The sequence below is a fragment of the Vidua macroura genome, chromosome 21 (genome assembly GCF_024509145.1).
Source record: "Vidua macroura isolate BioBank_ID:100142 chromosome 21, ASM2450914v1, whole genome shotgun sequence".
Classification (NCBI taxonomy): Eukaryota; Metazoa; Chordata; class Aves; order Passeriformes; family Viduidae; genus Vidua; species Vidua macroura.
Genome location: NC_071591.1, coordinates 920,851 through 945,337, shown reverse-complemented (window position 1 = coordinate 945,337; position 24,487 = coordinate 920,851). Strand labels below are relative to the sequence as shown.

Here is a 24,487-nt window from a genome sequence, read left to right as displayed (position 1 = left end):
CTAGGAGGATTTTTGTGTGCATGACCTGGACTGTACTTAGTTACTCATTTCTTTTCAACGTTGTGTTTCCTGATTGCTTTATCAGGGACACTTAAGATGTGTTCTGACTTTTCTCTCTAGAGCTGACTCCCCAAGCCCAGCTCTAGCCATACGCTCCGGCTTTACTTTTGCAGGTGCAGCTGCAGAGAACATGCTAGGCAGCTTGCTGTGTTTGCCAGGTTCAGGATCCGTGTTGCTTGATCCCTGCACAGGTTCAACCATATCAGAAACCACAAGTGAGGCGTGGAGTGTGGAAGTATTACCAAGTGATTCAGGTCAGAATCGGGCAGTTTTGCGTATTTCTTTAGCATGATTCTAAGACTCTTCCAGAGGCATAGAATGCAAAACAACAGCCTCTTCCTCTTTCTTCAAGAAATTACTGTCCTAGGCTTAAGTTAGTTTTTGTGAATGCTTCCAGGATTAAAAGGACAAAATGCTCCTAGGCAGAAAGAAGATGGAAAGCATTAGGAGAGACTTCTGTTACTTAAGAAATTCTTAAGGTTTGAAAGGGAAGAGAAGGGTTTTCAAAGCAAACTTGTGTTTGTGTTCCTTCCCTGTGGTAGGCACTATCCAGGACCACGGTTTACTTTGGTTAGTGAAGATGTGACTGTATCCTGTTGTCTAAGACATACAACATTTAAAACAGTAAACACTCCTTAGCATGCCTGTGCAGACAGAGCATTGCTGTCTGTGCAGAGTCCTGCCTTCTGTACCAAAGGATATAAGAAAACTCTTGCTGAGGTGGCTGAGTTCCCTTAAAACTTGATACACTAAATCACCCCTGACCCCTTCCTTCTGCTTGTGAATGTTTAGGGAGCATGGCATTGAGTAATTATACTTTCTCTCTCTACTGTCCATTGTCTCCCTTTTGTAGAAGCTCCAGATTTAAAACAGGAGGAAAGACTCCAAGAGCTGGAGAGCTGCTCTGGGCTGGGAAGCACGTCTGATGACACAGATGTGAGGGAGGTCAGCTCTCGGCCCAGCACCCCCGGCCTGAGCGTTGTGTCAGGTGTGTGCAACTCTCTCTGCCAGTGCTGCTCCATCACAGCATGGCCAGCACTCACTTCACTGCACGTGCTTTATTGATACATCACTCATAAAACAATTTCCTGCACTCCTCCTGGAATTTTCAAAGCTGTGATTCTTTGTTCACCTAACAGAAGAAATAAAAAAGGCAGCAGAGAGGTGGATGTCCTGTGCTGCAATAGCAGTGGTTAGCTGAGGAGTGTTGCTTTGGAAGAAACTCCAGACTTTCTTGCATTTAACACAGTTTGTTTTATTTAAATAAATCATAGCTCTAGTTCTTCATTTTCTGCAAAGTATGTAAGAGTGGAGTGTCTTTCTAATGCCTCTTGTCAGGGTGTATTCATGGCTATGGTTACACTTTTGAAGATGTAGAGCAAAAATAAACTGTGATTTTATGAGTATAGAAATTTGTAGTGTCTGTAGGTGCTACTGTGAGTTGGAACTTGATTACTCACTGTCCACCAAACACTTTAACATCCTCAGGATTTTGCTTCCTTGCTCTTTGAAAGGCTATTACAGATGCTTCTTTTGTTATGTGTAAGGTATTAGTGCAACATCTGAAGATATTCCTAACAAGATTGAGGATCTCAGGTCTGAATGTAGCTCTGACTTTGGGGGAAAAGATTCTGTAACAAGTCCTGACATGGAGGAAACAGCCCATGGTAAGTTACTTATCTGGAATCTCTGATAAAAACAAGTGACATTTATGGAATCCTTAAATTTTACAATTTCTCCCCAATTTCAAAGTGCTAGTGACTAAGCTTAATATTTTCCTTATTTGCCAGTACTGTATTTGTTTGGCAAAGAGGCTCCAGTGCTTTGCAGTACTAGAGCTAAGATCCCTAATTCAGTTTGATTACATTGACTGTCCTCCTTTGATTTGGAACTGGGCTGCTCCTCAAGAACTCCCCATTTTTTGTGATGTAACTCTTTGATCATTTCAAGGTACTACAGAGATCTTTCCATACAGGAATATCTTTACAAATACTTTGCAGTATAAGTTTTGTAAACTTTTGTTGCTGAAGTCTGTTTTTCCAGTGTCTCTCGTGTTGGAGGCACTTTTGGTATGGCACTAACTTTGTTCTTTCTCTATTTCAGGAGCCAGTCAGTTGACATCTCCTCCTTCTCAGACAGATTCTTTGCTTGCATTGTTTGACCCTCTGTCCTCAAATGAGGGTGAGTTATAAAGATTAAGCTTTGTTTTAAAAATAGGCATTTTCAATGCTTCTATGTTAGTACCAGGTAATCAGGTAATTTGGAATAATATTAAAATAAATGTGTGTGCCTTCTTTTCTGCTTGTGACCACAGGTGTATCAGCTGTAGTAAGGCCTAAAGTGCACTATGCAAGACCCTCTCATCCACCTCCAGATCCACCCATCCTGGAAGGAGCCGTGGGAGGTAACGAGGCCCGATTGCCAAACTTCGGCTCCCACGCCTTGGTCCCGGCAGACCTGGAAGCCTTCAAGCAGAGACATTCCTACCCGGAGAGGCTGGTCCGCAGCAGGAGCTCAGACATCGTGTCCTCAGTCCGGAGGCCCATGAGTGATCCTGGGTGGAACAGACGTGCTGGGAATGAGGACAGGGAGCTGCCCATGGCCTCCAGCAGCAGCGGGGCAGCGGTGCTGGCGGCCGCCTCTCAGTCGTCATCTTCATCTCCCAGCAAGGACTCCTCCAGGGGAGAGGTGAGGCTTCTATTTATCATTTTATTTTTGTCTCTCATGCCCACTTTAGCAACGCATGTAATGCCAGAAAGTTGGGATTAAATGTCTAGCTAAGGAATTACAACACACTTTTGTTATCCTTTAAACACTGGCCAATAATGTTTTATAAGATAAAGGTGCAGATGTTCAGAGTGGCTTAAATGGATCTGGATTTTCTTAAATTTACTGGATGAGGTTTACTGGGGTACTTCAGAAACAGATTCATTGTAGTGTTAAATTGCTGCAGCAGCCTGAAAATTAATTTTCTTTACAAGAGATATAAGTGAAATCTAGGGTTCTTTGTGGCTGTGGGTTTGCATTTGCAGGATGTCTTCTTTAGGAGAGATACTTCTGACTTAGTTTGCTCTTTGTGCTCTGCTGTAGTTCTGTTTTTACAGTCAGTGTAGCAAAATCTGATGTGAAGGAGAAATTTTCTCTTTACACTTGATTTGGTAAATGCTCAAATGTAGACTCTGCCCCTCTGCAGATTGAGGAACGGAAAGACAGTGATGATGAGAAGTCTGACAGGAACAAGCCCTGGTGGAGGAAACGCTTTGCCTCTGCCATGCCCAAAGGTAGGATCATGTCTCTCTGGGTTTGGTGCTTCAGTCAGAGTTCACACTGCCTTTATTATCTCTTTAGTCACCTTTATGGTTAAAATATAAATAAATATGTAAATAAAAATGGGAAGCTACCTGACTCCCTTGGCTAGTAGCTCCCTAGAGTGTGCTGTACCTGGAAGGCAAAACTGTTCTGCCTGACCTCATGTCTGTTAAAGGTAGAGCTGGCTGTAGGTGATGACAGTACAGTTCTGCTCTACCCCATGGATAAGCTTATGCTTTTATGGAAGTTGATTTGATGAAAATTTTCTGCATTAGCCCCTTCCTTAAAGTTTCTGTTATTTGGCCATTATCTCAGAGTAGTCTTTGATGAGGTACCTTGCATTTCCAGCTCCTATTCCATTTAGGAAGAAAGAAAAACAAGAAAAAGACAAAGATGACATGGTGCCTGACAGATATGCAACGCTTCAAGGTATGTGAATAACATCATCATAGTAATTTTCTCTGAGTGTACCTCCTGGAGCTCCAGAGTGCCCACCAGGTAGCTATTGACAGACAGGCACATGCTGTTGTAGTTCGTGTTCAGAACTGACATTTTGAATAAGAAAATGGATAAAGATTTCCTCACTTGAAGGCTGTTTTTAAGTTGTCACATGTCTGTCTGTGCATGTAGTGGATTCTCAACTCAAGTCCTCGCTTTTCCTCTGCCCTCATTATAGAGCTCCTGTCCTTGTCACAGCTGAGCTGTAAGGATAGCTCTACACACAGTCCTGTAATAGTTACTTAAGTGTTAAATTAAACATGGCTTGAAACCCTGGGTGTTTCGTTTTCTGTTTGCCTGATCCTTTCTTGAAGTCTTCAAATACCCAAGGACCATTTGTGTGTGCAGTATAAATGTGCTGAGGATCTGCTCAGGATCTGACTTCATTTGTTCACTTTGATTGCACTGTTTGTTTTCTGATTTGCTTCAGAATTTATTAATGCATTTGAATTTGGGCTGCACAGGACACAAGCACCTCTTTGTTTCATCTGGCTGAAAACAGAGTCCAAATGTGTAGGCTTAAGTTTTTGTATTTGCTTTCAGTTAGCCCAGCACCAGGGTAACTCCTGTTGTTTTTTATGGTCCTTTCAGATGATCCCAGCCCAAGGCTCAGTGCACAGGCACAAGCTGCTGAGGACATTCTGGACAAATACAGGAATGCAATCAAGAGAACAAGTCCCAGTGAAGGAGCCATCGTGAACTACGACAGTGCAGGTGAGAATCTGGCTTTTGTAATCACCACCTACATAGTTTCTGCTCCTTAAAGATAAAAACACTTTGGTATTCTGGACCAGTGTGAGCTCTGAACAAGGAATGTTTTGTCAAATAATCTGTGGGACAGTCCCTCAGAGGCTGGGGATTAAATCAGTATTCCCAAGGACAGCTCTTTCGTATTGCCATTGAGGGAGCTGGATGTTGATAGAACATCTCCTACCAGTTTTTTGTTTTCTTTTAAATGACACTGAAGAAGTGCCTTCCAAAACTTTTGCAATTTCTTCTTAGGAGCTTCTGGATTATATGTTTTAATGTGCATTTTTTCATATATCCAGAACAAGCTGGTTTATTTGCTGTCTCCATTCCCTCCCTGACCTTAGAATAACAAGCAGAAAATTAATCTGGTTTCTTCTTCTGATTCCTCTCTTGAGGTGTAACGTGTTCTTTGTTTCCACAGAGGCAATTGGGGATGGTGAGAGCATGCACGACTCCCCACGGGACGAGGCTTTGCAGAACATGTCTGCAGACGACCTCCCAGACTCTGCAAGTCAAGTAGCACAGCCACAAGGTTCTGCTTTCTCCTATAGGTAAATACATTTGCAGGTTTCATCTTACCCACAAAGTAGAATTAAAAGCTGAAGCTGTGTGACTGGTTCCCACAAGAATCTTAATATAGATTCATTGTAAACTTGTATGTGCTTTTAGTTTTAAGTATCTCAAACTGTCATATTTCCACTGATGAGGGAGGGTGTTGTTACCAGAGAGGACAGAGCAATTCAGTGTTTAAGAAAATCCCTTTGAAAATCATGCTGTATCAAAAGAACTGATATTCTGAAGTCTTAACAATGTTGTATATTAAAATGATGTTAAATAACTTCTAGGCAGTATTAAATAAAAAAGGAAGTAAAGACTTCTTATTGAAGAAGCAGACCTCTCATCAACTGTGTTAAGAAACTATTTTTCCTCTTTAAGGGATGCAAAGAAGAAATTGAGATTGGCTCTTTGTTCAGCAGATTCTGTTGCCCTCCCGATGCTGACACATTCAACAAGGAATGGTCTCCCAGACCACACAGACCCTGAAGGTACAGGCTCTTTGCATTGTGTGTGTCTCTCCTTGTCCCCATGTAATGGCACTTGTGCTGCACCATTTATGGTCCCTTCTCTTTGCCATAAATATTGAGGGCACAAGCTGCTTTTTGCCCCCAGAATGTTTTCATTCTTACTCCACAGACAAACTGCCATCTCAGCCCGCTCTAAGATTTTTTTGTAATGAAGTATCACAGATACAGTGCAGGTAGAGCCTGGAGCTATAGAATAGACTCTGAAAATACATGTGCTGTTGGGAGTTGTGCCACTTCAATGATTTACTGGGTCTTTATGTTGACTTAGTATAAATGTGTTGTGTTGTATCCTTTCATTCACTCTGGGTTTATTTGCAGACAGGTGAATATGTCACCTTATGTGGTCCTCTTCCCATTTCAGAATGGTTCTAAATACTAGATAAGATAGTGATATGGAAGCTTATCCTCTGATAGCTGGAAAATTCAAAGAGGCTTATTAAATTGTTCTAAAATAGCATTTATTCCCTAATGTACAGAAGTTTTGGTTTAGACCATGAATGTGTTTCCCATATTCAAAGACAGTTTATTTTCATCATGCCTGTGTTTCTTTTCCTTAATATTTTTCCTTTGTTCTTTATTAGATAACGAAATTGTGTGCTTCTTGAAAGTTCAGCTGGCTGAAGCCATCAACCTGCAGGACAAGAACCTGATGGCACAGCTGCAGGAGACGATGCGCTGCGTGAGCCGCTTCGACAACCGCACCTGCCGCAAGCTGCTGGCCTCCATCGCAGAGGACTACAGGTACCTTGTCCAGTGCCTCAGCAGCAGCAGGCTCCCAGATTCCTGTCTTTATTCACCAGCACATTGGGAAGTTCCCTTTTGGTTTAAATTGTACTTTACCAAACCAGGTTATTGCATCTCTGCTTCTCCCACAAAAGGATGCAATTGTCTCACCCGTGTGAGGCAAACTTCCGAATTCAGGCATTGTTTTGTTTTAAAAGCAACAAGTGGAAGAATCCTTTGCACCACGACTCAGCAGTTTGTAAATCTGTTAGCCTCTGTCTTTTTTGTGAATCTGATGTGGAGCTCTTTGCTTTAGGAAAAGAGCTCCATATATCGCTTATTTAACGCGCTGTCGCCAAGGCCTGCAGACGACACAGGCGCACCTGGAGAGGCTCTTGCAGAGAGTCCTGAGAGATAAAGAGGTGGCCAACAGATACTTCACTACAGTCTGTGTGAGGTTACTGCTGGAGAGCAAGGAAAAGAAAATAAGGGAGTTCATTCAAGGTAAGATTAATGCAGACCAAAGTTTTTATATTCCTCTACTCTGTATTTAGATACTGACTTGGGTTAATGTTTTAAAATATGTCTTTTGATCTGAGGAGTAGATTCCTAGAATGATTTTAATTTCAGATGGTGAATTAATGGCTGAACAGACAGATTACTGTGACTTTACAGTATGTTGTGGCAGCTAAGCTATGGTAATTGTCTGCATTTTTCATGGGCTGAGAGAATGAAGGTAATTTGACCTTACTTGGCCAAAAAAGTTATGCTAAATCACATTATCTGCCCCATGGCAGAAGCATGAATACTATTAATTGTTTTATATCTACCGATACATGATAAATTAAATTGCAGCATTCAGTTCTTAATCCAGAACCTATGGCTGCACCTTGAAGATATGGGGGATAGTAATAGTGTGAATCAAGTAAATCAAAGATTCAAAAATATCACAGCATAAGAGACAGTGGCACCAGGAAACTCAAAACAGCCCCTTATACCAAACTGGCTCTGTGTTCTCTGTGCACATATCTGACTCAATGAAGCACATATGGAATTTGGAGTCAGTTCTTGCTCCTGGAGCATATAGTGCTGCACATTAAATGTGCCTGAAAAACCCATCAGAAATAATATTTTTTTACTTAGGAGAATGTTCTTTCTCTTCCTCCTTTTTGTCAGATTTCCAGAAACTCACGGCAGCAGATGATAAAACAGCCCAAGTAGAGGATTTTCTGCAGTTCCTGTACGGGGCTATGGCTCAGGATGCCATCTGGCAGAATGCCAGTGAGGAGCAGCTCCAGGATGCACAATTAGCCATAGAGCGCAGTGTGATGAATCGCATTTTCAAACTCGCCTTCTACCCGAATCAGGATGGAGATATTTTGCGTGACCAGTAAGTTAATGGAATTCAAAGGACTTGTTTTCACTTTTGCAGTTGGTGCAGCGGAAGCTGTGCAGCCCTCGTGCCACAGACTTGTCTGAGTCAGCCACACAAATTCATGTTTTCGTTCAGAACATTTTGTAAAAGAACGAGGAAGGGCTTTAGCATCATGTGCAAATGTGTTTGCAACTAACTGCTAGAACAGAAAAAAAAAGTTGTAAGTGTGATCATTCGGGGTACAGACTGTCAGGTCTGCAAGTGTGTGTGCTGAGAGAATGATCAAAACCTGGTTCAGGACTGGACCTGGTCCATTTTCTGGTTTCACTCAGTATTTTCCATGCATTTGGGGATCCTGTGGTTTAGAACAGATGCTGTTGGGATGCTCTAGAGGACGTGTGGTTGTTCTTGGCTGCACAGAACAATCCTCTGCATCTTCACTGACCTGGTGTCCATCATCTCTAGGGCCACATTCCTGAAGATCTTTCTTGTCCTATCAAACATGAAGCAAGTTTCCTCAGCTGGCTGGCTGCTGCTTACTTTTCTCTCTCGTTTTCTGTGTTTCAGGGTCCTTCACGAGCACATACAGAGGTTGTCCAAAGTAGTGACTGCAAACCACAAGGCACTTCAGATACCTGAGGTAACAACTCTTTTCCTTTCCTTCTGTATGTGTGTTGGGGTTTGGACTGGGATGGGGATGGGGAGAGGATTGTTCTGTTTTACACTTAGAAGGGTTGCTTTGCTGCCTGTGACAGCTGAAATATCCTTCAGGAAAATACACTGTACCCATGCTGTGGCTGTACCCAGCCACAGCTTCTCTGGGCAACCTGTGCCAGGGCCTCACCATCCTCACAGGGAAGAATTTCTTCCATGTATGTAACTTAAATCTCCCCTCTTTCAGTTTGAATTCACCTTGCCTTAACACTTCCCATTTCCCCAAATACCTGTGGGCCTCTGGTACTTGAGCTGCTCTGCTCCACAGCAGTGGAGGCCAACGAGGAGTGGTTGGCTTTCCCCAGGTGTATCTGCGGGAGGCGCCGTGGCCGTCGGCGCAGTCCGAGATCCGCACGATAAGCGCTTACAAAACCCCCCGGGACAAGGTGCAGTGTATCCTGAGGATGTGCTCCACCATCATGAACCTGCTCAGTCTGGCCAACGAGGATTCGGTACCTGGGGCTGATGATTTTGTTCCTGTTCTGGTCTTCGTTCTCATAAAGGTGAGTTCTTTTGCAGAGATCACAAAGCCCAGTTAATTCCTGTAATAAATAGGCAAATTTAGGAGGAGAGAGAATGCCTGTGGGTCATGGGGAGCTGGCCAGGCTCAAACCCAGATCTGACTCAGCAGGGTTTGAGTAGGAATGTCAGAAATGTGGTCAGAGTTATGGTTGTTGAATGCAAGCAAATTTTTGGAACCAAGGAAATTGGGGTGCAGATGCTGTGTGTGGAGTAGAGTTTGTCTGAGGTATGTCCACCAGCATCTGTCATCTGTGCCTGCTTCATGCTGTCCTCAGGACCAAGATCTAGACCAGGACTGACTTGGGTTGTGTTGCTGGTCTTTCTTGACATGAGTGGAGAATGGTCTGACGTGTAAGATGCTGAAACAACAGGCCCTCATGTGTTGAGGTCCTGATGACCTTCACAGATTGTGGCAGTTCCCCTCCTTTCTCCTGGCCTGTTAGTCATTTTTCCTTGTTGGAAAAATGTTCCTTTCATCAAACCTGATGCCTTCTGAGTGTGTGAAGTGGGGCTGGTGAGGATAAACAGTCCCTACCCTGCAGGCAGGTTCTGTACTCTGTAGGATGAGGATCACTGCACAAAGGGAATTGTGTTTCTGTTCTGTATCTGGCGGTGTTTGTTGATGTTGGGCTTTGCAAACAAGCTGTATGTCTCTTCTCCCACCCCAGGCAAACCCCCCTTGCCTGCTGTCCACTGTGCAGTACATCAGCAGTTTCTATGCCAACTGTTTGTCTGGAGAGGAGTCGTACTGGTGGATGCAGTTCACGGCAGCCGTGGAGTTCATCAAAACTATCGATGATCGCAAGTAGTTCGCACAGCACAGGCAGACTGAGCAGGAGAGGAGTTTCTAAGAATGTACAACAGCTGCAAAAGCTGAAGAAAAGACTTTCCTTGTAAAATACTGTACAGAATTGAGGCATTTTAAACCACACCTTTACTAATCTAATTAATTTAACAGATTTTCCTCTTCTCTTTGGGTTGCGTTTTTCTCCCCTCTAGATACTGGCACTTCAAAAGGGACCACAGTTTTCAGGTATTTTGGAATCTCAAAACCTTCAGAAAATTCTTCATGCTTTCTCCACCACCCCTTTTCCTGAATTCACATGAATAATTCACTTCATTTAATTTCTAACAGAAAACTGAAACAAGAGGAAACAGGGCAGCCATGTAGTAAACTTTCTAGTTGAGTACACCTTTTATTAAGAAAACACCAGCCACACTGAAAGTTTGTAGTAGCTGACATCAGTTATTGGTTATATTGCACCTAAATCTAAAATCTGAGAGGACAGTGTAAATATTATATAACTATATTTAATGCATTGCAAGTATCTTTGGACTTACTATCCTTTGAATAAACAAGCAGAAGCCTCTCTGACCTCTAACAGGTTGTGACCTACCATGTTTTGGTGACAAAAGGATTTCCTCAAAAGGCTAAGATTTAAAAAGGGCAAACTGAACTATTTATTAAAGATGTAATTACTGAAATTTCTAAAACTGGAATTTATAATAGTGCTTATTAGCTAGCTGAACACTTCTTGGCTAGGGCATTAGGGTGTTACAGAGGTTTGGATATATAGAGGAGAGGGACTGTAAGTTACAATAGAAAAGTCTAATATAAAAAGGAGAAATAAAATACCTTACTGTAATATTTTTTTCTGAGCTATTGTGTATACTGTACAAACCCCAAACAGAGATCCTTAACAGAACCTTGGGCTGTAATATATATTTTGATTAGTGACATTAAATACATATGCCAGGGGGTTCAGTGAATGTTTTTACTAAATGTTCTTCGTGTTGTCTGCTATGCAGCAGTGCAAGTTTTACTGTTCATAAAAGATATTTTAAAATAATATAACACTGTTCTTTATGAAACATATCATGACATCAGTTCAGGGTGTTTTATAGATTTCTCACCCCGCCTTCCCCTTAAACTGACAGTTATCAATTTCAAGAGGTTTTTATGCACAACCCCACATGGGTTTTTCATGAGTGAAGTGCTCTGGGGCATGGCCAGTGGGTGTTGGCTGTATATAAGCACTCGCTGCTCTTTTTCAGCTTCAATACAGTGAAAAAGGACAGCGAGCACTGAACTTTTCCATGTCAGTATTACTTCTTGCTCTTTCCAGAGTGTTCATTGCACTTCTGACAGAGGGATGTGGTAAGACTTGGTGTCTGTGTGTCGTAAAGAAAACAAAATCTTTCTCACATTCTTTTCAAAACACGATTGGTTTGTTTTGTGTGTGTGTGCATTTTAATGATTAAAACCTGTAAGCAACTAGTACTTGGGAAAATCATGTGGTCAATTGGAATTAGAGCAATTTATGTAAAGTATTGAGTGCTTGATTTGGCTGTGCTACTTGTCAAGGCATAATCAGGAAACTTACTTTTTAGGGCTCTCAGATATAACTCAATCGAGCAGTTTTGCCAAAATAATCACAGGTGAGAAGGTGGGATGGTAACATTTTCTTTATAGTCTTTCTCCTCTAATAGAGACACAATTGTGTGGAGGAGCAATACTCAGTCAAAACAGAATTCTTCTGATCTGCCTTACTCGGTGTCTCAGTCTGTGTAGCATTGCAATATTCTGGTTATTTAGCCTTGATGGGTTTTTGGTGCTGAACATGTAATTCAATATTGCAAGCACAGCCCTGCAGCAAAGCACAAACATGCCCTTGAAGATATGGCCAGATCATATCAAAAAGCAATATAAATTAATTTCTATTGAAGTGTCCTGTAATAGGTGATTATTACTTGAATATCCGAGGTGTTAAGACTGATGTGTGAAAGTTCTGCAGTTTGGGTGTTGGTTGAGGAGAGTATTTGTAGGATCCCTGAAGAAGGCACAAGGACACAGGAGGTGGTGGTCACCCTCTGTGCTGGCCTGGCTCACAGGGTTTGGTCAGCGCCATCAGGACTTTCAGGCTCACTCTCCTTTATGGAAGGGGCAAGAACCATTTCCTTCACAGCTTTTATCACTTGGTTTCTCTGCATAGAAAAATACTTAAAAGAACTGGAGTCTTTTTTTTTAATATTACTTGGTTATTTTAAAACCAGTAGGAGTTTCAGTGAGCCCCAGGTGAGCTGAGAGTTTTTGTAGCAAGATGGTCCTTTGCTTCTTTTTTCCAGCCTACTCTGAAGGTCCTTTATATAGTCTTGATAGGTGTAGTTAGAGAATTAGGCTTTCCAAAGAATTAAAAACCTGCCTGCAATGTCCTTTTACTGTTTTCCCCGGCGTCCCGTAATGTTTTGTTTTAAAATGCTAAATTCCGTGTCTAGGAAGTGATGTTGTTAGGTTTGATGTGCAATAGCCAAGGTGAAAAGACACTGCATAAAGGACCAAAAGTACCAGAACTGCTGCCAAAAGGTGCCAGCCACGGGCCTGTTGCTGTAATCCCGGTGCTTTCTGTGAATTAAACTACTTCAGCCACTGGAGGAGGAATGGAACATTTTGGGCAAATTGGAGCAGGGAAGGGTCCTTGGTAACAGGTCACAGTGTGGGCTTCAGGCTTGGCCGTTGTCTCAGTGCCCATCTTGGCACATTCTGAGGAGCTGCCACGTTAAACAATGGCATGTCTGTGCCTGGGAATAGAGGTGCTGGTTTCCTTTTTGGGTGGAGGAGGGGAAGGAAAGGGCTGGGGGTTTCATCTCTAGGAGATTCCTTTGTGCTCCTAAGTGAGATTTCTCTTTAGACCTTTTTAAAGTCCTCTTTAAGGAGAATCAGAATGTGTCTGGCCTATCAAGGATTTGAGTTTAAAAGTTTTTGTTTTGAAGACCTTTTACTACCAAATGCTGAATGTAACTGCCATAAACTTCAGGAAAAAAAAGCCACGAACATGATGCTGTTTCCTGTGGGTGAGTCTGGTGAGCACAGTGTTGGTTTGTATTGCTTGAAAATGTTCTTGTTCTGTTAAGCCAAATTCTCACAGAACTGGAGAACTCACTGCCATGGGAATGGGGTGGGGGAAGGGGGTAGGAGAGGGGGCAGAGCTGCTGGCAGCAGAGCTGTGTGTTGGCACGAGTGAGTCAGTGTGCCTGGAGAGCTGGAGCAGCAGGAGGCAGTGGGGACAGAGGGGGAAGGATGCTCGGTCTGGGTACAGCTGGGGACGTGGCTGAGCCTGTACTACTTGAGAATTAACCTCTGCTGAGTTAGTAGTGTGTGTTCTGTACCTTTTAATTGTGCTTTACCTCTATTGAAAAGCTTTGTACTGCCTCTCCTCTTTGGTAAAGCCTTTATAAATCTAAATTAACGAGCTTGCACAATCTTGTATACAGGAACCCCATCTTGTCTCTTAACGTGATTATTAATGTATTATTCTGTAAAAACTGATTAAAAGGAGAGCAGTTTACCCGCCTGGCTTTGACGTTTCTGCCTTGTTCCAGTGCCATCAGCAGTTGTGCTGGGATGGCCCTGCAAGTGTGAGCGCTTCCCACTAACTCTGTGTGGTTTGTGTTGGGCATTGCTGCTCTGCTCCATCCCCACACCACACAGGGAAGGGACCTTGGCAAAAAAGAACCAAAATCCAGTAAAGGTGAGAGGAAACTCCACTGCGCTGACTGCTTAACACAGAGCTCTTCAGTTATTATTTTGAATCTGCAGCTTGGCTCTTCTAGTAGCTTGAGAGGAAAGAAATAGCTCTGCCTGCAGCAGGACGCTGCCTGTCCCTCTGCTGGCTGCTGCTTGGTGCCTTGTTGAGAATGGTGAAGTCCAAAAATATTATGTTTGGCGTCTTTCTTCTTAGGAAACGTTCATTTTTCCTGATGAGACAGGAGGATTTCTTCAGCTGCCGTGCACCCACCCGGTGCCGCTGCTGGGCAGGGCGGGCGGGGCGGGCGGGGCCGTGAGCTCGGTCCCCGCAGCGTTATTGACCTTGATTCTCTCTCATTTGCATCCAGCATTTTTCATCCTCTGGAATATGGTGTTTGGGGACCTTTCCATCATTAAGTGGATTTACAGCAATTTCCTTATGTGTTTTCTCCAAGGGATTCTGTTATGAGAGGCACATTAAATCTCCATTAATACCTCATTATCCGACTGATAAGATTACCATGATAATGAGGCAGAAATTCTAATTGTTTCACTTCTTATTGTGCCTTTCATTAAATCATATACCTGGAAGTTGCTGTCAGAGTGGGGATCTCCAGCCTGCAGAGCCTGGGAGGTGACCTGGTCCTGTGCCTCCCGGTTCTGTCCCATGGTATGGAGGGATCCTGGGGTGTGCTGGCCTTTTCTCCTGGGCTCCTGTGCCTCCTGACACGGCCTCTCCTCCATGGCCATGCTACCAGAAGGGCTTCCAGTGGCCCCAGGGCCCTTGGCAGCCTGCGCTGGGAGCGTGGATTTGGAGAGACCGTGTTCCACGTGGCCCCATGAGCTGCTTGCTCCTGAGGGTGGTTAAGCACAGGGGTGTGCAGCCTCTGTCGGAGCTGTTACAGCCCATCAGGTCAATGATCCATGAACTAAAAAGTCTCTAAGAAAGAGCAATTATTGTCTATCATGTGTCAAAGGCGCCCGTATTGACCCCGAGAGATGGAGCCATTATGGCCTGTTGAGGCAGCGATCCATGAACGGTTCCTGGGAGCCGAGGTCTGGACACACCACGAGGTGAGGGGGCAGGGAGGGCTCGGGGGCAGCACTGGGGATGCTCCAGCTGCCGCGTCCTGCCATGGGCAGCCTGGAGCCAGGCCGAGGTGGGGAATGGCTCTGCTGGGCCCCAGGGATGTCCCCAGCTCCTGCTTCCCTGTGACCAGCAGGACAGCCATCCTCACCAGAAGCACCAGAGAGCCCCGCGTGGCACTGGGCGCGGCCCTGGATCCAGCAGGCCACCCCTGCCCTCAGCCTGGTCCCCAGGCCCAGCTCATGAGGCACAGGAGCCCGCGGGGGATGGCGCCTCTTGTCCCTGCCGGGGGTCCCCAGCACTCCCAGAGCCGCTCTGGAGCCGGGCACGGCCGTGCTGCCCCGGCCCCGGCGCCCGGGTCTGCGGAGGAGCAGAGCACGAGGGGGCTCGGGCTCCTCCTGCGCGGAGGAGGCGATGTCTCCATAGAAACTGGCACGTTTGGAGGGCAGGAGGCGCGGGGGACCGGAGACAAAGCCTGTGCGGGAGCGGCGGGCAGCCCCGGCACGGCGACCTTCGGGCGATGCCACCCCGGGTCCCGCTGTCCCCGCTGCTCCGTGGGGAGACAGCGGTGGCACTGCCATGGCAGCGTCCCCTGCCCGTGTGGCGGCGTCACCCGTGTGCCAGGGGTGGCTTTTGGCACCAGCCTGCAGAGCCGGAGCCGGGCCGCGGCTCCAGCTGCGCTGCGGCACCTGGGCGGGCAGGGCCGGGAGGGCGGCGGGGCCCCGCGGGAGCGGGCACTGCAGGGCCGGGCATTGCGGGAGTGGGCATTGTGGGAGTGGGCACTGCGGGAGTGGGCACTGCAGGGCCGGGCATTGCGGGAGCAGGCACTGCGGGAACGGGCACTGCAGGGCCGGGCATTGCGGGAGTGGGCATTGCGGGAGTGGGCATTGCGGGAGTGGGCACTGCAGGGCCGGGCATTGCGGGAACGGGCACTGCGGGACCGGGCACTGCGGGACTGGGGCACTGCGGGACTGGGCACTGCGGGACTGGGGCACTGCGGGAGCGGGCACTGCGGGAGCAGGCATTGCGGGGCCGGGCACTGCGGGACTGGGGCACTGCGGGAGCGGGCACTGCGGGACTGGGCACTGCGGGACTGGGGCACTGCGGGAGTGGGTACTGCTGGAGCGGGCACTGCGGGAGCGGGCACTCTAGGACCGGGCACTGCCCGCCCTGCCCTGCACTGCCAGCCCTGCCGGCAGACTGCACCGAGCCACCGAGCCAGCAGAGTCGTTGGGCTGGGGTTAATCAACATTCATTCATGTTTCCAAGTGTAAATTGAGCATTTGTTTAATTATGTGTAAGCAGCAATACATTCTGGCCATTATCTAAATCACTATTTTATTTCCTGGATGTGGTTTCATAATGCTGGGTTTGTGCTCCAGCCTCTGCATCATTAACAGAGAAGAGTTAATGAATATAAAAGCGTAAAGGCTAATTACACTTTAATTTACAATCATGGTCTCATTTTGGGACCACATGAAATCTGTTTTGAAAACAATTAAAACAAAAAAAAAAGCCCAGTGAAGGTCTGGTGAACGGAAGGGTTTTGGCACAGAGCGGCGCCGGTGGTCACCGGGCCCGGGAGCCGCGGCCGCTCGGGGCTGGTGGGGCCGGGGCTGCCCAGGGCGGGTCTCCCCTCGGCCCCGCGGGGCGATGACCCGGGCTGGCAGTGGGACCCCCGGGCCCCGTGCTGCTGCGGGGATGGTGCTGAGGGATGTAGGTTGGAGCCTGAGAAGAGCACAGTTCACTGGAAGGAGACAAGGATTTATTGGGCTGCAGATGTTGAAAGCAAAATTGAGCGGTAGTGCTGACTGCAGCACTTTGCAGCGTTTACCACTCCTGGGGATCCTGTTCTGTGCCTCCCTGCAGGTGCCGGTGCCTGGTCCTTGGAGGGACGGTGGCTGCAGATGAAGCCATGGCAGGAGCGGTGCCGGTGAGCGGGGCCAGGCTCTGTCTCTGCCGTGCTGTCTGTGGGAGGATCGTGCTGGGCAGTGGAGATTTTGTCACCTCGGGTGCTGGGTGTCAGGGCAGCTCCCTGCAGGAGCCCTGGCTCTGCTGCCATCATCCCTGGCAGAGACCACAGATGTCCCAGAGCGTCAGGACACTGTCACAGCTGATGCCATGTCCAGGCCCAGGGTGGGAACTGTCCCTGCTGGCTCAGGATGGCCTTTCTGGATCGGGCTGTGGGTTACAGGTGGGATTCTGGGGCCAAGGTGTAGGCTGGAGGAGAGCAGGGCCCTGGGGAGCAGAAGTGGAGCCTGTGCTCCCGTGCTTTGCAGTGGGTGAATACCTGTTTGTATTTCCTTTATTCTGATTCCCTCAGCAATGGGATAAAAGCTGTGTGCTGGGACCAGGAGGGAGCAGTGGCCTCGGCACCAGAGGCTCGTTTCCTTCTCTGGGCTGGCTGCCTGCAGCCAGCAGAGGAAATAAATCTCCCTGAAAAAACCACTTTGCTCACACAATTCCAATCCAACAGGGCATCGTGGCATCACTCACTTCTTGTTTTCTTCAGCTGATGATCTTTTACTGGGCCAGTTGAGCCCTCTAGCAGCACGATGCCTTTACCAGCTGCCGTGGGTGCTCAGAGCCAGGGGCTCATGGACCTGGGCACTGTGAGGGCAGCGATGCCCGGGCAGTGCTGGGGCTGTGCTGGATGTGTCCCCCAGGCCGGTGCCCTGAGCTGATGCCCTGCAGAAGCACTGAAGTCCCCGTGCTTTTGCTCACCCTGCCTATGGTGGAGGACAGGAGGTGCCCTTCTACTGCCAGGTGTCTCTGCAGGTGGCTCAGGGACACCTGCTCAGCGGGATTTACAGGAGCCAGGGGCTCTGTGGGTGCCTCTCCTGCTGGTGGATGTGCTGAGCTGGGACAGGGGAGGCTCCTTCACCAGTGGGCACTATGCCAGGCCCTGGCTGGAAGGTGAGCCCGGGGCTCTGCTGTCCCCTGGCCCCTGTGGGCTCCCTGTGCCCCGCGGTGGGAGCCCATCCCTGGCTGCAGGCACCTGGGAACGCCGCCCCTCCCTGTCCCTTGCCAGGGCTAATGCAGGAGCTGTGCCACTGCTGAAGCTCAGACAGGTTTGTCACTTGTCACTGCGTGGTGGGGCCGTGTCACTAATGAACACATCCAGGGGCTGAGTGCCTGCGGCCGCTAATTGAAAGTGTTCACAACTGGGAATTCTTCTGGGTGAGGCACCGTACCTGCACTAACAGGGATTTGGCTTTCAGAAGTCCATGGCTACCGAGGGCAGCAGAGGAGGAGCAGCTGCAGTGCCCTGCCCACGCTGGGAGCAGCCAGTGGCACCGCACGGCTCAGACCTCCATCACCTCCACCACCCTGAGAAATGCGGCTGAGGGGGATGCCAGGGCTGCTGAGGGCTCCAGGTACCTGGGGGGTGTTGGCTCTGGTGTGCTGTGTCTCATGAGGGCTCAAGGCTCACTCAGGACCCTTTGCAGTGGCACTGGTGGTCACAGGGCTCAGCTCCCCTTGGCAGCAGTGGGGGACGCTGCTTGTGCAGGGCATCATCAGCTCCCCAGAGCTCCCCCTTGTCAGCGTTCCCACCTTCCCACTAATCCTTGTCATCCCAAATCCTATCAGCACTGATTTGATATTTACCTCCAAATCGTGGATGAACATGTTGAACATCATCATCTGATGATGATTCCCCATTGACAACCACTTTTTGAGACCTGTCAGTCAGCCAATTCTTAATCCTTCTAATGTGAGCTCTATTGATATTATATACAGCTAATTTTTTAATCAAAACGTCACATGCTATTAAATCAAATGCCGAACAGAAGCCAAAGCACACTACTGCTCCTCAGTTACCTTTATGAGGTAAACTTTTAAATGCAAGGAATGAAACCAAGTTTTTTGACAAGCCCAGCTTCCCATCCAGCCATGCCCTGGGCTCTGGTTACAGCCCCCTTTGCTACCTCCTGCAGCTCCTCAGCCTTTCCCCGGGATGGACACGGCTGGAGGGGTGAGTGGAGTGTGCCCTGCGAGGTCGGGCACGGGGCTGGACGTGCCAGGGGAGGGCTGGCTGCCGGGTAACTTCACAGTTAAAGCCTTGGTGGGGAAATGGGAATTTTCCTCCTGTGCTGGATGCCGCCTCTGACCTGGAAATGCCGGCCCAGCCTCCGCGGACGCGCAGCGGGGGCAGGCGTGCAAATGCGAGATGACAGCGCAAGGCACACCAATATGGTCACCAGCTGTCCGGCCGCCACCGGGCCGTGCGGGCTGGGCAGGCGATGCCCCAGCCACAGATGCACTTCGGGGGGAGGAGGGAGGGCAGGGCAGGGCCAGGCTCGGGCAGGTACGTGCGGGCAGGCACACGCTGCCCATGCCGGGTCGCCGGGATGGCACCGGCGCTCATCAGCCCGGGACCAGCCCGCGGGTCCCGCCGCAGGGGCCCTGGGTGGTGCTTGGGTGCAGCTTGGGCGCCTGTGCCACCGTGGCTGAGCTCTGGGGACCCCTGCCCAGAGCCAGGTGAGCCAGGTGAGCCAGGCTGCTGGCAAGCCCCTTGCCTGGAGAACCTGGCTCCTGCCCTGGGCCATCCAGCGCAAGGCGACTTGCCCAGCTCTGCTCCCTCCAGCTCAACCAACCCTTTGTAAATCTAAATTAATAAGGTTGCACAGCTACAGACACAGGAACATGGGCTGTGTCTTGTCTTTGTCGATCAATGCTTTCTATCATCCCATAAAGCTGATTAAAAAGCAGAGCAGTTCATCTCACCAGGTTCCGCATCCCACCATTATAAATTTGATATTCCGGTTAATGATTGTCAGCGCTGGCGGAGGACACGGAAGCTGGTCAGTATTTGTAGTTTATAATTAATATTGGGTTTATATATAATATTGGAGCATTGCTGCAGAGGGCACCAAGGAGGAATTTGGGATGGTTAGGAATTTATTACCCCTAAAATGTCAAAGAGCAAGAGAAAGGCAGTTTGTGTGTCCAGCACTGGCCGTGCCAGAGGGACACAGAGTGACCAGTGTGACCTGTCACGGTCACCAGCTCCGCACCTGTGTCCCCAGTGCTGCTGGCAGGGTCAGCCGAGGGGTCAGCTCCATCCCAGCCCTTCCCTGTGTCCGTAGGGAAGCTGCACTGAACAGATGTCTGTGCCCAGCTCTGGACACAGGGATGCTGGTCCCTCAGGCTAGACACTGACCTGGTTGCCGATGCCAGCTGCTTGGAGAGCCCGTGGATGGATGAGGCTGTGCCTCCTGTCTGGCAGCCCTGCCGGGGGCCGCAGCCCCTCGACGGCTGCGGGCAGGGCTGCGGTGGCTGGTCCTTGCCAGCTGTGGCACGGGGCCGAAAATGCCACCGGTGCATCCCACAGTCACTGCCTGGGCCAGCACAGGGAATTTTGGGACTTTCTCCGGGAATAAGAAACTTGACCCAAAGGAATGCCCTGAGCTGTTTCTCTGGGATAAAACCCCACAACCTGACCAGATCCCCAGCGTCAGACAGCCTCATGTCCTGGATCGGTGAAGTGCAAGGGGGGGTTGAGGGGGTCACCGGCCCTCCAGACAGGAGCAGGGACAGGGGTAGGGCCAGGAAAAGGGACAGGAACAAGGGCAGAGAAAGGGACAAGGGAGCGGGTAGGGACAGGCCACGGCGGTGGTCGCGCAGCCTGTGCCGCGCTGGAGGCTGCGATCGCCGGCCTCAAGGTGGCACCGTAAGAGTGGGAACAGCGCGGCAGAACAAAGGCACAGCTCAGAGCCCCCAGCCCAGCCCAGAGCCCCCAGCCCTGCCCAGAGCCCCCAGCCCTGCCCAGAGCCCCCAGCCCTGCCCAGCTCAGAGCCCCCAGCCCAGCCCAGAGCCCCCAGCACAGCCCAGAGCCCCCAGCCCAGCCCAGAGCCCCCAGCCCTGCCCAGAGCCCCCAGCACAGCCCAGCCCAGAGCCCCCAGCCCTGCACAGCCCAGAGCCCCCAGCCCTGCACAGCTCCGAGCCCCCAGCCCAGCCCAGAGCCCCCAGCCCAGCTCAGACCCTCAAGCCCCTGGGCAGAACAGGAGGGTCCCGATGCCACTGGCAGGAATCCCAGCGCTGGTTTGGAAGCCGAGGTCACGGCGGTGGCAGGATCGGGGCCTTGGGCAGCCGCAGCCGCGGCCAGCACGGGGCAGCAGGACCCTCACGAACTCCCGGCGTGAGGCTCCGCACGTCCCGGGGCCGCCAGTCGCAGCTCACAGGGGACCGGGCTGACGGTGTGGGTCAAACACCCGCGTCTCCAGGGCCTTTGGGGGTGATTGTCACGTTTCTGTGTTTCTCCAGGCACGGGAAGGCGGATGCCGTGTGTGTGTGTGTGGGGCTGGTGCCCACCGGAGAGGATGGCATGGATCCCCCCGGCCCTTTGGTGCCAGGTATGATGCTGGCATTCCCAGCTCCCTCTCCCTTGCCCAGGGCAGGGATGCTGATCCTGGAACGCAACCCAAACCCCCTCGTGGGTGTGTGGCGTCCTCCTGCCCGGCTCCCCCGGCCACCCGCCTCCCGCCCGGCCGTGAGCCCCGCTGGCTGCGGGAGGTGCCCTCCTGCTAATTGGAGTGTGCTGGGGAGGGACCCGCTCAGCTCTGCCTGCCTTGACACTGAGACCTAAACTTGCTGTAAAACCAAATGGATACGCACACCCACATCCACGAGGCTTTTAGTTCAGCAACAAGTGAATCCATCAAAGCCCAGCACCTAATTTAATAGCAATAATGAAAGGTGTGCGTCACTATTAATTTAAGCACTCCAACATTAGCCTTGCACTTAGAAACCAGCAAGGCAAAGCTATTTACAAATGAATGTACCAGGGCAATAAATTGAAAGGACTGGTCTGACCTGCGGTGGCGGCTTTCTTCATTTATACATAGATATATTTCTATAGATGCATTTATTCCCATCTCTTTAGCGAACTCTCCCTAATTAAGTTGAAGTGGCAGTGGAAGTGTGGCAGTAAGTGTGGAAAGAAGCTGCTGAAAACGTATTTAATTCATTATAAATAATCTTTGATACCGTGAGGTTGCATAAAGGTTTCAGTATCAGAGCAGGACACCAAGGAAGGCCAAGGAGATCATCTGTACGCAGTGGGAGCGTCTGCATCCCGTGGTTTGACGTCCTCGTGGCAGGGAAGGGGAGCGCGGCTGGCGGAGCCTCCGGTGGCAGCGGGGGCTGCGGAGCAGCGGCTCCGGGAGCGGGGTACGGCCCGCGGACACGGGGCTCCGGCTCCAGGCGGCTCTGCGTGCCCCGGGAGGGTAATGTATGCCAGAGGAAGGTGTATGTCACCCACATTAAAGGAGTTTAATGTGCTCGGAGTCGCATTTTTGTACCCTTGCAGAATACATTATCTGTACGCTGCCTTTACAGGCTGTCACCTCGCAGGGAGGCTGCAGAGTTCCTGGAAACCATTATCAGCCTCTAATGATATTATCAAAATTGGAGCACTCGTGGCACGGTGGGGGCCGAGGGTTCATCCCCGCTGCCACCACTCTCTGTGAGGGCCCTTGGGAGCAGCGGGACAGGGCTGTGGCTCCATGGATCCTCCTCTGGAGCACAAATCCCGTGGGCGGTGTGCCGAGGGGTGCAGAGGCCGTGGGGACCCTGCAGGGCCCAGGGAGCCACTGTGAGGGCTGGGGTTGGCACCTTGGGCAGGGGCACCGTAAGATCTGTGTGCCCCGTGAGATCTGTCCCCAGCCCGAGGGGACAGTGCCACCACACCCCGCTCCAGGGTGCCCTTCCCATGCCGCCGCTGACCCCGAGCGCCGCTCTGCCCTCTCCCGGTCTGCTGGCACTACAGAAAAACACAGGCGTCTTTTTTGGAGCGTAATCTTCTGCCTGCGACAAGGAGCCACGCAAACTGATAAATTGCAGATTAAACGAGTGCCACACTCCACTCCAGCCCTGGCTGTTAATTCCCCTGTTGTGCAATTCCCGGCTCTCAGGGCCTGTCAATTCCAGCTAATCGCAGGAGGCACTAAAACACTCTGCCCTGACAGCCCCGGATCGAGGCACCCCTGACTCCCGGCTCAGGTGGATTGCACGCATCACTTATGCACAAATCAGCAATATGCCAGCAGGGAGGAATTATGTCCGATGACAGCCCAGACATGAGGTACATATTGCAGAGCCGCCGAGCCCCAGCCGCCGTGACAGATTGCGGCGCGGGGCTGCGCTGGTGCGGGAGCAGATCCCGGCTGCACCAGCCCCGGGCACACCCGGAGCCACCGGCACCGCGCCCGTGCTGCCGCAGGATGGGGCGGCACCCGCAGCCTGCCCCCGTCCCTGCCCCTGTCCCCGTCCCTGCCCCTGTCCCCGTCCCTGTCCCCATCCCTGTCAGTGCCACGGCCCGGGGTGCCCAAAGGGCAAAGGGAAAGGAGGAGAGAACGGGGCGGGGATTGGCACCGTGGGCACAGGGAGGGTCCCACCAGGATGAGGGGTGCCAACACACCCTGCTACGCCCAGCTGGGGTGGGGACCAGCCCTGCTCAGCCCCGCTCGGCCCAGCCCGGCTCTGCTGTAACATTTAACTTGTCGTAGTCTGTGATCCTGAAAAGCTGAAATTAATGACAGCCTTGCAGTTGCTCATTAATAATTGCTTCATTACTGTACGCAGTTGCAGCCTCCTGACAATAATGGGGTTTGCTGGTGTATTTCTAATTATCTGGCATTTCAGCTCCCTAATAGAGTCCCGGAGCTCCCTGACGAGACCTTGCTCTCCAGCAGGAGCGCAGCCCAGCCCGCTCAGCCCCGACGCCTGCTGCAGCCCGCCTGCTCCTTCATCTGCAGCTCCTGGGAAGGGCTGAACCGCCCTGGTGAGGCCCCACGCAGGACCCGGGGGCACCGAGACCCTCCAGCCTGGGCTGAACTCTCCCACATCCCCGTGGCACACCTGGTGCTCGTGCTGAGGTCGGTTTGGGAGCAGTGACATCGGAGAGGAGCTGGGAGCTCCAGTGCACTAAACAGGTACGTGCCTGTGGCTGGCAGTGCTCAGCGTGACCACGCCACAGCTGTCCCCAGTGCCACACCATGGCTATCCCCAGTGCCACACCACGGCTGTCCCCCTGGCCACACCACGGCTGTCCCCAGTGCCACACCACAGCTGTCCCCAGTGCCACACCATGGCTATCCCCAGTGCCACACCACGGCTGTCCCCAGTGCCACACCATGGCTGTCCCCAATGCCACACCATGGCTGTCCCCGTGGCCACACCACGGCTGTCTCCATGGCCACACCATGGCTGTCCCCGTGGCCACACCACGGCCATGCCCGTGGCCACACCACGGCCATGCCCATGGCCACACCACGGCCACACCATGGCTGTCCCCGTGGCCACACCACTGCTGTCCCCGTGGCCACACCACGGCCATCCCCACGGCCACGCCGTGGCCATGCCAGCAGCCCTGGCACTGCCCCTTGGCTGTGCTCCAGCCTGGGCGAGCAGAGCCGGGAGGAGGTGCCAGCAGCCTCGGCGGGTGCCGGGGCCGGGCCAGCGCTGCGGTGCTGCGGGCGGTGGCGGTGGAGTGGAATTGCAGCTCCTCGCAGCAATCCGCCCGGCGGTGGCGGCGGTGGCGGTGGCGGTGGCGGTGGCGGTGGCAGGGGAATTGTGGCCGTGTCCCCACGCTCACAGCCTGGAAATGACCACTTGTGCCCCGTTCCAGCCCCCGCACCGGCTCCCAGCCTTAACGGCGCACGCAGACCCCGCACTCCCACCTGGGGAGGGGGCTCATTTGTAGTTAAAAATCTATTGTGACTTGTCAGAAAAATGAATAAATGAGCACATTATTTTTTCATTTTGGAGCTCAGCATCTGTTTGTCTAATCAAGAAAGAGAACTGGGAAAGTCAACCAGGGCTGACGCACACATTTT

General features: G+C 50.8%; 1 protein-coding gene across 5 annotated transcripts in view; it reads left to right on the top strand.

Moving 5' to 3' along the window:
• Positions 1-13,382, top strand: part of GAPVD1 (GTPase activating protein and VPS9 domains 1) — a 29,310-nt gene extending 15,928 nt beyond the window's left edge. For 3 of the 5 annotated variants that reach the window (XM_053996769.1, XM_053996768.1, XM_053996771.1), the window contains 16 exons: positions 174-314; positions 914-1,048; positions 1,608-1,727; positions 2,164-2,241; positions 2,375-2,748; positions 3,254-3,341; positions 3,718-3,798; positions 4,459-4,581; positions 5,039-5,168; positions 5,554-5,663; positions 6,284-6,443; positions 6,742-6,929; positions 7,602-7,815; positions 8,368-8,440; positions 8,820-9,017; positions 9,705-13,382. In XM_053996769.1, coding sequence (XP_053852744.1) covers positions 174-314; positions 914-1,048; positions 1,608-1,727; positions 2,164-2,241; positions 2,375-2,748; positions 3,254-3,341; positions 3,718-3,798; positions 4,459-4,581; positions 5,039-5,168; positions 5,554-5,663; positions 6,284-6,443; positions 6,742-6,929; positions 7,602-7,815; positions 8,368-8,440; positions 8,820-9,017; positions 9,705-9,845 — 2,354 coding nt within the window. In that variant the 3' untranslated portion in view covers positions 9,846-13,382. Of the gene's footprint in view, positions 1-173; positions 315-913; positions 1,049-1,607; positions 1,728-2,163; positions 2,242-2,374; positions 2,749-3,253; positions 3,342-3,717; positions 3,799-4,458; positions 4,582-5,038; positions 5,169-5,553; positions 5,664-6,283; positions 6,444-6,741; positions 6,930-7,055; positions 7,162-7,601; positions 7,816-8,367; positions 8,441-8,819; positions 9,018-9,704 lie in introns of those variants that run through there. The other 2 variants (XM_053996772.1, XM_053996773.1) reach the window with 2 other exon arrangements.
• The last annotated feature ends 11,105 nt before the right edge of the window (positions 13,383-24,487 follow it).